General features: G+C 64.1%; 2 protein-coding genes across 3 annotated transcripts; one reads left to right on the forward strand and one right to left on the reverse strand.

Annotated features, from left to right (window-relative positions):
- The first annotated feature begins 1,584 nt into the window (after positions 1–1,584).
- On the forward strand, positions 1,585–8,526 carry PTK6 (protein tyrosine kinase 6). The gene is made up of 8 exons (XM_057312716.1): positions 1,585–1,814; positions 3,371–3,492; positions 3,754–3,914; positions 4,466–4,714; positions 5,112–5,466; positions 6,503–6,702; positions 7,940–8,093; positions 8,339–8,526. Exons 1-8 carry the CDS (start codon positions 1,585–1,587, stop codon positions 8,524–8,526), a joined length of 1,659 nt encoding a protein of 552 aa, XP_057168699.1.
- A 1,720-nt stretch (positions 8,527–10,246) lies between these two features.
- Positions 10,247–11,831, reverse strand: PPDPF (pancreatic progenitor cell differentiation and proliferation factor). Of its 2 annotated transcripts, none has more exons than XM_026503897.4 (5): positions 11,643–11,831; positions 11,139–11,217; positions 10,894–10,971; positions 10,698–10,794; positions 10,247–10,619 (listed from the first exon to the last, which is right to left on the reverse strand). In XM_026503897.4, the coding sequence occupies exons 2-5, from the start codon at positions 11,191–11,193 to the stop codon at positions 10,505–10,507; spliced, it is 345 nt and encodes a 114-aa protein (XP_026359682.3). In that variant the 5' UTR covers positions 11,194–11,217; positions 11,643–11,831; the 3' UTR covers positions 10,247–10,504. The 2 variants fall into 2 exon arrangements, with proteins under 2 accessions (XP_026359682.3, XP_026359683.1); XM_026503898.4 differs by having other exon boundaries at positions 10,247–10,630; positions 11,643–11,804.
- Positions 11,832–14,674: the final 2,843 nt, after the last annotated feature.

Raw genomic sequence — 14,674 nt, forward strand, 5'->3', positions numbered from 1 at the left:
TGCTGAGGTCACCGCAGGAGAGGGCAGCGTAGAGGGAGGAGGCAGACGAGCTCCTTCAGGACCAGATCAGCCTGGGTGTGGGTCAGGGCTGAGCAGGGAGAAGGCAGGAGCCCCCTGGAGCCTTGGGTGCCAGGCTTGGGCCAGCCCCGACCCGAGGCCGGGGGTGGGAACAGGAGGGTTTGGCCTGCAGCCCTGGACCGTCTGTGCTGCCCTGGGGGGGGGGGCGGTGAGGGGCGTCCTGGTGAGAGACAGAGCCGGACACCTGCCGACACAGGAGCTGGTGAGTGTGGCGCGGGGCTGGGCAGCGGGTGCCGAGGGAAGGAATGTGCCGGGCTTTCACCAGAGGCGGGTGTACGTGGGGGTCACTGGCGCATTCCTGGCGCGTCTCATCAGCCACAAGCCGAGCAGGTTTGGTGCTCGGGAGCCTCCAGGAGGGCGGGGGACTTCCTGTCTCAGTACTGTCCTGCTTCCTGGTGTCGCCCAGGCAGAAGACTGGACGTCCACACCGAGACACACACTGAGGCCCCTGGGCAGGAGCTCACGGCCGGGCCCAGGGGTGGAGGCCACGGCCATGAGGGCTGGACACGGAGCAGGGGCACCTTGGAGCCCCGGGCCCCTGGCCCAGCCCTGGCCTCTGCACAGCCCCCTGACCCTTCCCCACCCTGGTCAGCGTTGATCGGGCTGCCAGAATGATTGTGAACTTACTGAGTAATACACATTCCTCTTCTCAAAATGGAGTGAGTCGTGCCCTTAAGTCAGGCTTAGTCTACCGTTCCCCCTGGCGCTCCTGTCATGGGGCAGAGTCCCCGCACCTCGGCTGGCCCAGGCCGAGGGCAGGTGGCACTCACTCGGAGCACTCTTCACACCCTGGTTCCCATCTCCCCTCAGGGCTCTCCCTTCTCTGCTGTGGCCCCTCCTGTCCCCCACTCCACAGCCGGCCTCCGTGTGGGCTCCCGCTTCCCAGCACCTGCCTGCCTTTTCCTGTCCCTTGGAGGCCAGTGTCTAGGACAGCAGCGACTCTGTGAGAGCTTGACGTCCCTCTGGCCTGGCTCCATCCCAGGGCCCCTGGCAGGTTGGGTAGGGGTGACTTATCCACGGGCCTCCGTCCCTCCTCTCCCCCTCCCACCTCACTCCCTCCTGGGTTCCACTCACATCTGAGCCCCCACCGCTAAACTGGACCCCAGGAAGGCCCTGTCTGACCAGTTACTCAGCCCCCCCTCCCCCAGGGGCTCAGGTCCAGCCACATGGCCACGTGGTAGGCACACGTCCCAGAGTAGGTGGGCAAGAGCTGTACCCAGACTGACCTGGCCTCAGTGGGTAGGGGGACAGGTGGGAGCTGCTGGGCCATCGGGGTGGAGCCCTGGCTGTTGGGGCAGCTCAGAGAGAGGTCACACTGGTGGGTGCAGGTGTGGCTGGCCTGGCTTGGCCGCCTCATCACGGGAAGTGGGCTGGTTGCTCGGCTGGGTGGAGGTGGCCTGTCAAGGTTGGCCCCACCCGCCCACTGCTCCCAGTCACAGGTGGTGCTGCAGCCAGCCTAGTGACAGGTGGCGAGGCCAGGAAGCCAGTCCTGCTGCTGCACCCGCCATGGAATGCCGGGGCCAGGCTCACCCGGGCCCCCAGTACGTGGGCCTCTGGGACTTCGAGGCCCGGACGGACGAGGAGCTGAGCTTCCGGGCAGGGGATCTGTTCCACGTGGCCAGGAAGGAGGAGGAGTGGTGGTGGGTCACGTTGCTGGATGCGGCGGGCAGGGCCCTGGTGGAGGGCTACGTGCCCCACAACTACCTGGCCGAGAAGGAGACGGTACAGTCTGAGCCGTGAGTGTCCCTACAGCCCTCGTGGGTCACTCCAAGGGGCCCCCACTCTCTGTGCTAGCACGGCTGGGCTCTGGGGAGTGGCAGGTGCTGGGCCAGCCTCCCAGAGGCCAATGAAGATAGGGGACATGTGACTTCACCTCTCCGTGCCCCCTAGTTGGGGCTGGACCCCACCATCCTGGTCCCAGGAGAGCTGACTAGGCTTTCTTGGGGTGACATCCATGGATAGGGAGCTGCAGAGGCATGTGGCCCCTCCCCTGGACTGCCCCACGGTCACTTTGTGGTGCCAGGACCCAGAGAGGACAGAGGGGTCCACAGTGGGTTTCTGGGTGGCCAGCCAACAGGGATGCGGTCTGCGTAGGATTCCAAGGCAGGGACTGGGCCTTCTGGGGAGCAAAGCTTCAGTACCTTCCAAACAGCCGAAGCCAGACACACGACCTAGTGAGAAGGAGCAGGACAGTCACTGGGACATGTCCATCTGGGCGGGGCTGCGGGCTGCCCCATCATGGCAAGGAGGCTCCTGGGGGTGGTGGTTGGTCCCAAGGGGCTGCCCAGGAAGCTTGGACCACAGGGGCAGCCTGGCGTGGGCATGTGCACGGCCACGTGAGCTGGCTCCTCTGAGCTCTGGGCCAGGAGGGTCCAGCATGAGACTCTGCTGCCCGCCTGTGCACCTGTGATCCAGGGGCTGCCAAGCGCTGGAGTCGTAGCACGGTGAACGCATGCAGGGAGACACGCAGTACCATCATAGACACCAAGGTTTCAGAAGGCCGGGGCCAACAACAGGGAAAATGCAGAGCTGGGCACGGCTGGTGCAAAGGCCCTGAGGTCCTAAGAACCTAGTGCATTTGAAAAGCAGGGAGGAGGCAGGGTGGTTGGAGGGGTGAGCAAATGAGAGAGATTCAAGATGTGCCGAATCGGTCAGGGTGGGGTGTGACTCTCGTGGGGCTCCGTGTGGAGGCTGCTGTTCCAGTGATGCCTGCAGGAACAGGGACCAGGTCAGAGCAGCCAGCCGCGGAAGTCCCCTGGGGAACCTGGCAGCCCCACCCTGCAGCCCAGGCTCAGCCGTGCCCTGGTGCTGGTGTGCGTGAGCCTGTGTGTGTGTGTGGGTACGTGTGTCAGTGCGCACGTGCAGAGCCTTGCCGCCCCGATGCCGAGCCCCAGCCCCCATGGTCCTAGCACAGAGCATCTGTGGCCCAGGTCACAGAGCAATGTGGTCCCACTGGTGGGATGGGTGGCACGTCCCTGGGACAGGAGTGACTCTGATCCTACAGACAGGGGACACCCTGGGCAGGGTGGTGCCTGCACCCCTTCGGGGTCACCAAGGCATTTCCTGGTGTCCAGGCCGGCCATTCGGGACAGTCGGGGTCTCTGATGGGCCATGAAGTGGCCTCTGGTCGGGGACAGTATCGGAGGGCAGCTGTGGGTCAGTGTGGGGGGCATGAGGAGGCGGACAGTCAGGGGAGGGGGGCTGGGCTTCAGGGTGGGCGAGTGGGAGGACGCTGAGTCAGAGGGCAGGGGTTGAAGGTCGGCGTAGGCTCAGGACCACCCCCACCCCTCAGGTGGTTCTTTGGCCGCATCTCCCGCTCAGAAGCCGTACACTGGCTGCAGGCTGAGGGCAACGGGCCAGGGGCCTTCCTGGTCAGGGTCAGTGAAAAACCGGGCGCTGACTATGTTCTCTCAGGTACGGCCTCCCCAGTCTGCGGCCCCACCTGCACTTGACCTCAGGGCTCCTTGCCCCTGGCCCGTCCCCCACCCCCACCCCCCCGGCCTTCCCTCCAGTGGGCGGCTTGTCCCCAGGGTCCCACTGGGTCTGGGTTTTCTTACTTGGCTGGGAGATGTGCCCCGGGGCGGGATGCCTGGCCCGCGAGCGCCCCTCTGAGGGCTGAGGGGAGGGCCCGGGACTGCGAGCACATGTCCACCGGGCTGGGCCTCTCCCCCACAGTGCGGGACAGGCAGGCCGTGCGGCATTACAGGATCTGGCAGCGTGCCAGCCGGCTGCACCTCCGTGAGGCTGCGTCCTTCCCCAGCCTGTCCGAGCTCCTGGAACACCACAAAGCCCAGAGCCTGTCCCACGGCCTGCGGCTGACCGTGCCCTGCCAGAAGGTAGGGCCGCCGGCACCCTGCTGCCCCCCGTGGCTCCCTCTCCTCCACGGCACACAGGGTGGGTGTGGGTCCTGACGCGCTGACTGGCTGGAGGGGGCTCGGGGAGACCTGGCCCCGGGGACCCTCACTGTCCTGGGAGCTGTGGTCCTACAGACCTGGGTGCGGTGGGGTGGGATGTCCCTTCCTTTGCCAGGTCGCTCTCGCCCCTGGACCAGGGAGAGGTCAGCTATGCTCCTGCCATGTCCTGCATCCCTCTGGCCTGGTGGGAGCCTGGGGATGAGGGCCATGTGCCCCAGCCAGCGGCTGGCCGGGAGTTCTGTCTGAGCGGCACTGAGCCAGTGTGCCCGGCCTACGGCGGGCGGTGAGGGTGTTTGCAGGGTACTGCAGGGGGCGGCCGTGGTGGGGGCAGCTCCTGGGATAGCCCGGTCACATGCTGGACCCTGGGACCTCACCAAGAAGAACGTCCTACATTTGAGGACAGAGCAGGGGACCCGGGTCCTGGGGTCAGAGTGGGGAATTCCTGAACCTCACGTCCCTGCTTGTCCCTCCAGCACGAGCCCAAGCCCCTGCCTCACTGTGAAGACTGGGAGAGACCACGGGAGGAGTTCACGCTCTGCAGGAAGCTGGGGTCTGGGTACTTCGGGGAGGTCTTCAAAGGGCTCTGGAAAGACTGGGTCCGAGTGGCTATTAAGGTGATTGCTCGAGGTGAGTGGGCCCTGGGCCAGGGACTCAGCGGCGACTCCAGGCCTTGCCTGAGGGGGCCGGGGCGGCAAGCTACCTGCTGGCCCAGTGTGCCCTGTGCGGCGTCTACATAGCATCCAGGGGCGTTTCCCTTCCAATGTCTATGTTTTCACCTAAATGCATTTATTTAAAAAGGGAATTTTAAATTCTTTTTTTTAACTTTTTTAAAAAAGATTTTATTTATTTATTTGAGAGAGAGAGAGAGACAGTCAGAGAGAGAGGGAACACAAGCAGGGGGAGTGGGAGAGGAAGAAGCAGGCTCCCAGCGGAGGAGCCTGATGTGGGGCTCGATCCCGGAACGCAGGGATCACGCCCTGAGCTGAAGGCAGACGCTTAACGACTGTGCCACCCAGGCGCCCCGGGAATTTTAAATTCTTAATGTAAATGGAAAGCCATTAAAGTAAATAGATCACTAGAAATCCGAAAAGGTTCATGTACAACCTCTAAACCCACTAGGGGTCTGGATCCCCCACTTCAGGAATCGGGGGCTCATGGGAACACACTTGGGGGCGTTCTCCTTCGCATCGGGCTTGGGCAGGTGTTGGCAGTCGTGGTGCCTGGTGTGCGGCGAGAGCAGGTGGTGGGCGCCGCGGCATCCTGGGCAGCTGCTGTGCGCGGGCAGGTGGGGAAGCGCGTCTGGGGCCGCACCCACCGAGGCCGCCTGCCCGCAGACGATCTCCTGCGATCCAGGCCATGAAGCAGCTACGACACAAGCACATCCTGGCGCTGTACGCCGTGGCTTCCGTGGGGGACCCCGTGTACATCGTCACGGAGCTCATGCCCAAGGGGAGCCTGCTGGAGCTGCTGCGGGGTGAGCCGGCCGGTGGGCGGCACTCAGGGTTCCTTTCCCGGGGGTACGCGTGCCCCGTGCTCGCTGGAGGGCGTGGGAGCCTTGCACCAGGAAAGCGCAAACCCACATCGTCCCCAGACCAGGCACAGGCCGCCAGGGAGCCCCGTGATGCCTTCGTCCGCGGGGCCCTGCTTGAGAAAGGACTGAAAATGCCTTGTGGTAAACGTACCGTCTATTCACTGTGGGAATTGGAGAAAACACAGAGAAGTACAAATAAGAAAAGCCGTAATTCCTACATCCAGTTAACTGAGGCCATTTTATTCCAACACCAGGCGAGGCTCGCCCACCTCCCCAGCTTCCGGAACACGCAGGCCTGGCTCTGCTTTTCTTTCTGGAAGGTGCTGGCCCTTCTCGCGGTGTTTGGGTGTGCACGAACACTTACACACGCGTGCACACCCCTCCTGCACACACAGGAAACACGCATGATGGATCTCTCGGACTCACAGACCCCATCACCTGTCCGAGGGCCTATCACTTCATTTAACACCCAAACCAAGCAATCACTGCCGATGGGGGGGGGGGGGGGGGGCGGCACCACGGAGCGCAGACGCCCCCTGGTGTCAGAGGTGCTCAGGGAGCGCGACGTCTAGCGTGTGTGCGCGTGTGCCCGGGCCAGTTTTTACGTGGTGACATTTGGAACACTGAATGTGACATTTTCCACGTCGAGTCTGATCACTGTGGCCAAGTCCCCCGGCATCAGACGCTCTTAAGGACGGTGCGCCCACTGGGGCACGACCACGTCCACGAGCTGTGGCCCTTTAGGGAGCTGCCTGGTGTCGAACCTCCCAAGGTTTTCAACTGTGTGGATAGCGCTTCAGCGAGCTCCTGTCACTCTAGCAGGTTCCCGGAGAGGAAATGGGGGGCGTGGGGCTCTAACCCATAACCACCGCCCAGAAGGGCTGTGACGGGGCCACTGGTCCAATGCACCGTCAGGCAGCTGCCTCTGTCCCAGCCCGGGTCCTGCACCGGGCGCCACGCAGAGCCCCTCTGACTGCAGCTCCCCCGGCCCCTGCGGACTCTGACGAGAAATCCCTGCCCGTCTCGGAGCTGGTAGACATCGCATCACAGGTGGCCGAGGGCATGTGCTACCTGCAGTCGCAGAATTACATCCACCGGGACCTGGCCGCCAGGAACATCCTCGTGGGGGCCAACCACATCTGCAAAGTGGGTGACTTTGGGCTAGCCAGGCTCATCAAGGTAGGGCCGGGGGCATGAGGCGGGGGTGCAGGGCGTCCTCCGCGCCCGGAGCTGGGGTTCCCAGGGGCTGGCCTGCCCTTGGCCTCGGGGAGGCGGGTTGAGCTGGCACAGGAAGCTGGAGGGCGAGATACAGGGCTGTGGAGCCGAGCTGCGCCCCAGTGGGGAGCAGAGGCTTCCCCGACGGCTCTGAGGCTGGAAGGGCGGTGGAAACACTGGCAGGGGCTGCATGTGGAAAGGGAGGCTGCACGGGGGCCGGGGAGGGGAGGAGGGCACGCGTGTGCTGCTTGCTTTGGGTGTGCAGTGAGGGCACAGGTGGGAGCGGTTTGTGAACTCATAGCAAACACCTCCCCTGGCCGACCCCCGCACACGACAGAAGCGGACAGAATGGTGTCCTGAGCCCCTTGCCCCATCACCAACCCCTCCTTCCACGCGGTTAGACCCGAGTCCCCACGTGCACACTTCGGTTCCACAAGGACTCCAAAGAAAAACAGCCACAATCACACTTTGGACACGTAACGGGGACTCCTTACAGTCATCACGTGCCCCCTCGGAGCTGCTGCCAAGCTCCTGAAAGCCGGGAATTCACTGCCTTGCTGCTGGAGCGGACCCCGGGTCGCAGCGGCTCGACTACTTCCTCTGGCCGTTCTCACCCTCCCGGGCCGGCGCCCACTGCTCAGGGCACGTCTGCCTCACTCTTCCTGGCGCCGGGGGCACGGAGGGCCAGCATCCAGGGCCTTTCACTCCCAGGCGGCTGTCCCGATGCTGCGGTTCCTTCCTCGTCGGCTGGATGCTTCTAGAAGGCGTTTCCCTCATCCACGCGGTGGCCAGCTGCAGGGCAGGCCAGGCAGGAAGACAGGCTGAGCGTGACTCCTACAGCTTTTCTGAGCATGTCCGGGGGAGCTGGGGGGCAGCTCTGTGAACCCGTGGTGTGAACACGCCTGCAGTTCCCCCATACAAGTCACAGACCGTGCCTTGCTCACATGGGCCCACCTCCGGGGCTCCAACACCACCCGGGTGGGGCGGAGGCACGCTTATCCCGGTCCTGAGCTGCCAGCTCTGGCCCTCCACCCCTCATCTGAGGGAAAGCAGCACCTCCAGCAGCACGTGGGGCGGTCACCAGTACCTGGGCTGCACTGGCCCACGACGAACCCCACAGCTCCCTGTGCCCGTCCACACGGTGGGGGCAGGAGGGGTGTGGGCAGCTGCCGAGGCCCACCCAGCACGTGTTTGGTTGCAGGAGGACATCTACCTTTCCCACGACCACAACATCCCCTACAAGTGGACCGCCCCCGAGGCCCTGTCCCGAGGGCTTTACTCCATCAAATCCGACGTCTGGTCCTTTGGGATCCTCCTTCATGAGATTTTCAGCAGGGGTCAGATGCCCTATCCAGGTACTGGGCCCCCCCGACAGTGTCCCCAACGGCGGGTGGTGCACCTGGACTTGGGACTGCACCAGCCGGCCTCCCACTGGCAGCCCTCTGGGGGCGTCAGGAGTGTGTAGGGGTGCGGCCGGCAGCAGCTCAGCCCAGGCTTTCCTGGGAGGGCGGCAGATGGCAGCATGTCTTCCCAGGGGCAAGGGAGGCCAGGTGGGCACCAGCTTCCAGCCCCTACAGCGCCTCTGGCTGTCCCAGCACAGGAATGTCCAACCGAGAGGTGTTCCTGAATGTGGATGCAGGCTACCGGATGCCCTGCCCCCCGGAGTGCCCCCCCGCCACACATAAGCTGATGCTCTCATGCTGGCACAGGGACCCCGAGCAGAGGCCCTGCTTCAGAGCCCTGCGGGAGCGGCTGTCCAGTGTCAGCAGGTATGAGAACCCGCTCTGAGCAACAGCCTCCCGGCCGCTGCCTGGGAGTCACCAGGGCCAGGTCCTGTGAAGACGGGCCAGGGTGTCATTCTGGACCTCCCATCAGAAGTACAGGCAGACTGACGGTGCTGACAGTTCCCAGAACCGGGCTGGACACGGGGGACAGTGCTCGTCCAGTCTTGGCCCGCCCTGTCCTGGGGCAGGGGGAGCATGCCCTCTGCAGTCTGGGGCTGAGGCTGCCTGTCCTCCTGTCTGCTCCTTCTAAAACACCAGCTCCGGGAAAGTGCTGGGTCCCGCCATAGCCAACTTCAACTTGGGAACCCTCCAGGAGCCTGGCTACCCTCACTTTCTAAAGGGAGTGGAGCTGTTGCTGGTCCTGACCCAAAGTCCACCAAGTCTGTCAGGAACACGGCTTAGCGTCCCCAAGTGGTGCTTGGGAGGGGCCTGGGCTTTGGCTGGGCTCACCCTATGCCACCTGGCCCATGCCTGTCTCCTGACTTGGGGGGAACATGGACTTCCCAGGACTCTGTGAAGACAGGCTGTTCGCTGGTGGGGTACTTCGGTCTCCTGCCTGGGGCCAGGTGCTATCCCGGTCTTCCCACTGTGGCTATCAGCAGCTGCCCACAGGAGCTCTGAGGACCTCGTCTGGACACCACAGCCTCTAAAGCTGGGTAGTGCTCAGGCTATTCTCTGGGGCACCTCCCCCCACTCTGAGTCCAACTGAAGAGGTGGGAAGGAAGGCCTCCCCTACTCAGCCTCCTGCCCGGATGCAACAGGGGCAGACAGGACAGACGCTGCAGCCCTAGGGGGCCACGAGCTATGCCTGAGCTATGCCGATGCCCTGGGATCGGACTTGTGAAGCTATTTTTAGCACATCACGGGAAGAGGGGGAGGAGCAGAGACCAGGCTCCTCTAACCTCATACTAAGCTCCCACCCACCCCCTCACTAAGCTGCCTTCTCCTAACCAACAGACCTGGCCCAATCTCCGCTGGCCACTAAGAGCGTGTGGGCACTGCCAGCCCATCAGTCATGCTTGCCCGAGGTGGCCGAGAGAGAATGGCACCGCCACACCCTCCCCTGGTCCCTGGTTGGAGTTTGTCCAAAGCTCGGTTACCTGTGGTGAGAAGACCTCTCAGGAACGCCCCCATACCCCTTACCACTCAGCGTTAATTTGGGGTTCCTGTGCCCAGAGTTGGGGCACCCTGCTCAGAATGTGTCCTACAATGGGCTACAAGCGGCAACACCGCTCTAGGAAGGCACCTGGAGACAGCGTGGTCCAGTGAGCTGTTCCACAGCAGCTCGGTCCTGTTCCCTCACTGCCCTCCCTGGTGTCCTCGAGAGTGGGGGCAGGAGTGGGGGCACCAGGCCCCTCTCGCTGAGGGTTCCTGAACCCACAGGCAGAGGCCCAGCTTTCCCCAGCAGCCACGTCTGAGGACCTGAACCTCAGTGGCTGCCCTGGAGGCTTCCTGTCCAACTCCTGAATGGCCGGTTCTCCCAGGCTCCCCAAAATAGCAAGATACCCTGCCCCTTCTCAGATGCCAAGGCTTCATACTTGCTGAAGCAGCTTGCCTGCGTGAACCCGGGGCAGACCTGAGAGGTGGCTCCCCAGTGAGGGGCCCAAGGAAGGCCCAGGGGGCAAGGCCAACACCCCACCCCTGACAAGAAGCGAGGTTGAGAAGGGCTCGGTGACTTCAACCACAGGCCCCGGGGGCACAGAGCTCACGCACACCATTTGGGCTACTGGCTGCTTGGAGTTTATTTTCCACTTGGTGCAAGGCACACGGTTCCAGGGTGTGAGGAAGGCTTGCGTGTGCCTCAGATAGTAAAGAGTGGGATTCTCTCAACTTCCTTTTTGGTGTTTTGCCATTTTGATATAAAAGAACCCAATTGCTTCTGCTTGTGGCAGCCTGCCTAGTCTATGGGGAAGGGAGGGAGAGGGAGGGGAGGGGAAGGGCTCTGATGAGCCTAGCGCCTCCTGAAGCCTGGCGGTGGCCACTCAGGATGGCGGCCCGGTGTTGGCTTTGCCAGGTTGGCCACCAGGCTGATTCCTCATGGCCCCCAGAACCAAGTCGCAGGTGATTGTGCCGCTGGAGGCCTGGGGGGATTCCGAGCTGGGGGAGAGCTTGTGGTCAGAGGCGGCTTGCACCTGCCCCCATGTCCCATGCTGGCCCCCAGGAATGTGTTCTCACCATTCTGGGGACTCCAACACTGTAGCCATGAACGGGAGAGTGGACTTCCCGAAGAAGAAGCTTGCCCACCAGTGACCCGGGTCAGCCTTGGGGAGACCTGAGAGGAACAAAGTGGGGTCGTGGTGCTGCTGCCCACTGCTGATGGGATTCCCCCCAGATGGTGCCCCCCACCGAAGAGGAGAGGTCCTGCACTCACCCGGGTGGTGAGGGATGGCCTCCCCAGCATACTCCGCACTTCCGCAGGAGCTGTTACTGGAAGAGGAGCCCAGGCGGCCTGGAGGACAGAGGCCAAGTCAGCTCTGCAGGGCACCGCGTCCCCTGCCCTGTCCACCAGGCCAAGCGCCGGCTAGGTTGGCAGCACACAGACAGAGCCACAGGTCCTTATCAGCCCTCCCCCTCCCAGGGAAGACCTGCAGGGCAGAGGGCGAGGGGCTTACTCACGCCGGTAATAGTCGTGGGTGGCCACGAGCGAGCCGCTGGAGGGGATGGCTGCCATGCTGTCGCTTGGGCTGGTGGAGACCTGCGCATGCGGGGGTCGGGGTGCCCCTCCGGTCACCCGCTGCCCCTCGGGAAGGGCGTTCCCCACTCGGGCCGACCCGCCCCCACCCACACGCCGGGGTCAGGGGCTCCGGGTTGATTACTCGAGCGGGGGCGGAGCCCCGGAACTCCCGGGCGGGGCGGCCGTGCAGATCGCGGGCGGCGCCAACCGGCCCGAACCGGCCGCGCGGGCGCAACAAAGACGCTTTGTGCGCCGGCCGCGGGCCTGGGGCTCCGGGAACCCGTCGGTCCGCCCGCCCGGCCCGCCCCCACCCCTCGCCCCCCGCCCCCCGCCGTCCAGCCTTCCGGCCGCCAGTCGGTCGGTCCCGCCAGCCGCGGCGCACGGGGCCGCCCTCCCCCCCACCCCTCGGGCCGCTCGACCCCACTCACGCGCCGCCTGGTCCTCACCTCGGCGGCTACCCCTCGCGGGCCTCGGCGCGCGATCACAGGTGGCGGGGACGGGGACGCTAGACCGCGGAGCCCATTTGCAGGGGTGACCGCCCAGGGCCGCTCCGCAAGCGAAGCGCGCACGGGGTGCGCACGCGCGTACGCGCCCGCTCGGCTCGCCGCGCCGCGTCACGGGGCCGGGGGCGCCCCCTGTCTCGGCGAGGCCCCGCCCCCAGCCCGGCCCCGCCCGGCTCGTGCAAGACCGCCCCCCACCTCCGGCCTCCGCGAGGCTCCGCCCCTGACTGGCTCTAGCCCGTCGGCTCCGGGGGAAGCCTGGCCCCAGGGCGTCTGTCCTGTCTCGGGCGGTCTCACCTGGGATTGGAGTGATTAAATGACCCTTCCACCCGGTCCTGGAGCAGGGCCTGTCCCGCCACCTCCCCTGCCCTAAAGGAGGCCTCTCTCCCGTCCCAGAGCAAGGCTTGTCCACCTTTCCTGGACCCCAGGTGGTCCACCCTGTTTGGACCTCTCCAGCCCTTTGGAGGTGGTGGGGGCGCTGGACCGTGGCTCCGCAGGTCCAGCCTCTGCAGTGTCCCTCTCCTCTGGCCTCCTCCACTGGGGATGGAGCCTGTCCCACTCTCATCCAGGCCAGACTAGGGCCTCTGCTCTGTGGGCCCCCAGCAGCATACCCTCCCCACCGCGGTGGGCACTGGGTGGGACCCAGAAGCTTGTGTGTGCGTGGAGCCCGCAGCCCTCCCCGACTTCAAAGCTGGTGTCCCCCTCAACAGTTCGGGTGGCTCTGGAACTCACACCCCAGCCTCCAGCTTCAACCTGCCTGCATCCAGCTGTCTGCCAAGCCCCGGTTGCAGGAGAGGGTGGGAGTGGAAGGGCAGCGGGGGCAGAGAGGGAGGCTCATTTGCATGGGCGGAGGTAAAGAGCTGCTGCCTTTTGGGGATGTCTCCAGCCGCTGGCAACAGAGGCCCCTGTTTGGCTGCTCCCCTGAAGAGTCTGGGGCCTTCCACACCGTGGTTTGTCCATCAGGAGGACGACGTCCTTCTCTGTTCCGTTGTGGAAATCAGCCCTGCCCCTCAGCCCCTTCTCACAGGTCCCAAGCCCCAACCTCCCTCTTTGTATTCTAGGCCCTGGCTGGGTGGTCTCTTCCCCCATGATTGGGAGGGTCTTGAGAAGTCTGCAGGGGCTTCAGGGAGAAGCCTTGCGGAAGAGCTCATAACCTTTTCTGCTGGGCCCTCCACATCTTCCAACCCCCTCAAGGACCTCGCTAGGAACCCTGGACCTCAGCCCAGCTCCTCACTCAGCAGACAGGAAGTCAAGGCCGCAGGGGGGGAGGGCCTGGCAGCCCCTGGGTAGGGCCCTTAGTCCGGCTGGGTGGGGGTCGGGACTGTGACCTGCTTGGGCAGCAGTGTGGCCTAGAGCACTCTTGGGGCAGCTGCAGGCGGGGTAATGCTCCCTCCTTTGCTTCCTTCATCTCTCTCCCGTAGGCCAGTCCCCTGTTCTAGGGGCTGTCAGGCAGGGTCAGCAGGATGGCACACATGAGGGGTACAACATGACTGCTCAGGAGAGGCACATGCACCTGCCAGCTCGCTTACATTCTGCTGCATCCCCAAAGCCTGCTTCACGGCTGCGGACCTTCCCTTCCCATCGACTCTCAGCGCCTCCAGGCTGGCTTCCTGTCCCCCTTCAGGGGGCTAGTTCTGGATCATAAACTAGGTGTGGCTTTAGTGCAAATCAAATTTAATTCTTAAGGGACCTTTGTCATCCCCCATCTCACCGTCACACTCACCAACCCCAGAGTCTGGTAGTGGGTCGAATGCACCAAAGCCACACTATGGGGTTACTGGCTCTCTGGGGCCCATGTGGGGTGCTGCCATCAGCTCTGCTCAAGGCCCCGTGGAGCTGTCCCCGCTGTGTGGAAGCAGCCTCTCTCCTCTGGTCGCAGCTCTGGAGCCAGTCCGTGACCACTTGTAGCCTGGAGTGGGTGGCAGAGCGCCCTGGGCCTCTGCTGGCCAGCGTACACCACCTGACTTGCCAGGTGCCCGTGTGCCTGCCTGACTCGCCCTCCCCTGAGAAGCATGGCTGCATGCTGGCAGCCTCTGGGCCCCATCCCCGAGCTAGGGGCAGCTCCTGGTGGCGTTAGAGCATGACTGGATTTGGCGTTTGGGTTCACAGAGTTGGCTAGGGTGGCTGAGTACCAGGTCTACGCTGGGTGCTGTGGGGGAAACTGAGGCCAACAGCACCTGCTTTCATTGTCCAGTAAGGACACAGAGAGCCAGGCAGGGATGCTGGGGAGGGGTGTCTGAGTGAGACATGGGGAGGGGGCTCTCATGCCCCCAAGAACACAGGGCTGGTCCTGACTCAGACCTTGTACTGTTCCGCTACTCAGTACATGGGTTTGTTGAGTATGTGCTATGAGCAAATGGCTCACACAGACAGGAGCTCCTCGTAGTGGAACGGCCAGTCCAAAGGGCAGGGGGACCCCACCTGGTGAGGCAAGACAGCAGGGCTCTGAGGAAGGTGGAGATGGGGGAAGGGGCCAGCAGGGAAGCTAGTAGAGCCTGGGATGGGGAGGGGCAGTGGTCGGGCCTGAGATTGGAGAGGTAGTCAGGCCTGCTAGGGCCACGGAGGGTCACTGATAAGGCAGATTGCTCAGTGCCGTTGGTACCAGAAGGAAGGAGCATTTTGGTAAGACCCAGGCTTGTCCCTCTCTGAAGGACCCTCAGCCATGGGGCTCTGCCCCTTCCCTAAGACTCCTTTGTCCCGTGGTCCGTGGCTGAGTGTGTGGATGCCTCGTGCTGTGTCACATACACCTCCAACAGGACTGTGGTTTCAGGGCCCAAAGCTTGAGAGGCCAGCGCGAGGGGCCTGCCCAGGACCTTGGACAGCTCACAGGGCCAGGAGGTGGGGTTAGGGCTTGGGGCCAGGCCCAGCCTCTGAGGCAGCCTGGCACCTGCTCTGAATCCGGGCATGGTGGTTACTCACAAGCAGCACAGCTGGGGGGGGGGGGGGGGCAGTGAGGGCTGATGTCATCCCTGGGGGCC

The sequence above is a fragment of the Ursus arctos genome, unplaced genomic scaffold, assembly GCF_023065955.2.
Source record: "Ursus arctos isolate Adak ecotype North America unplaced genomic scaffold, UrsArc2.0 scaffold_16, whole genome shotgun sequence".
Classification (NCBI taxonomy): Eukaryota; Metazoa; Chordata; class Mammalia; order Carnivora; family Ursidae; genus Ursus; species Ursus arctos.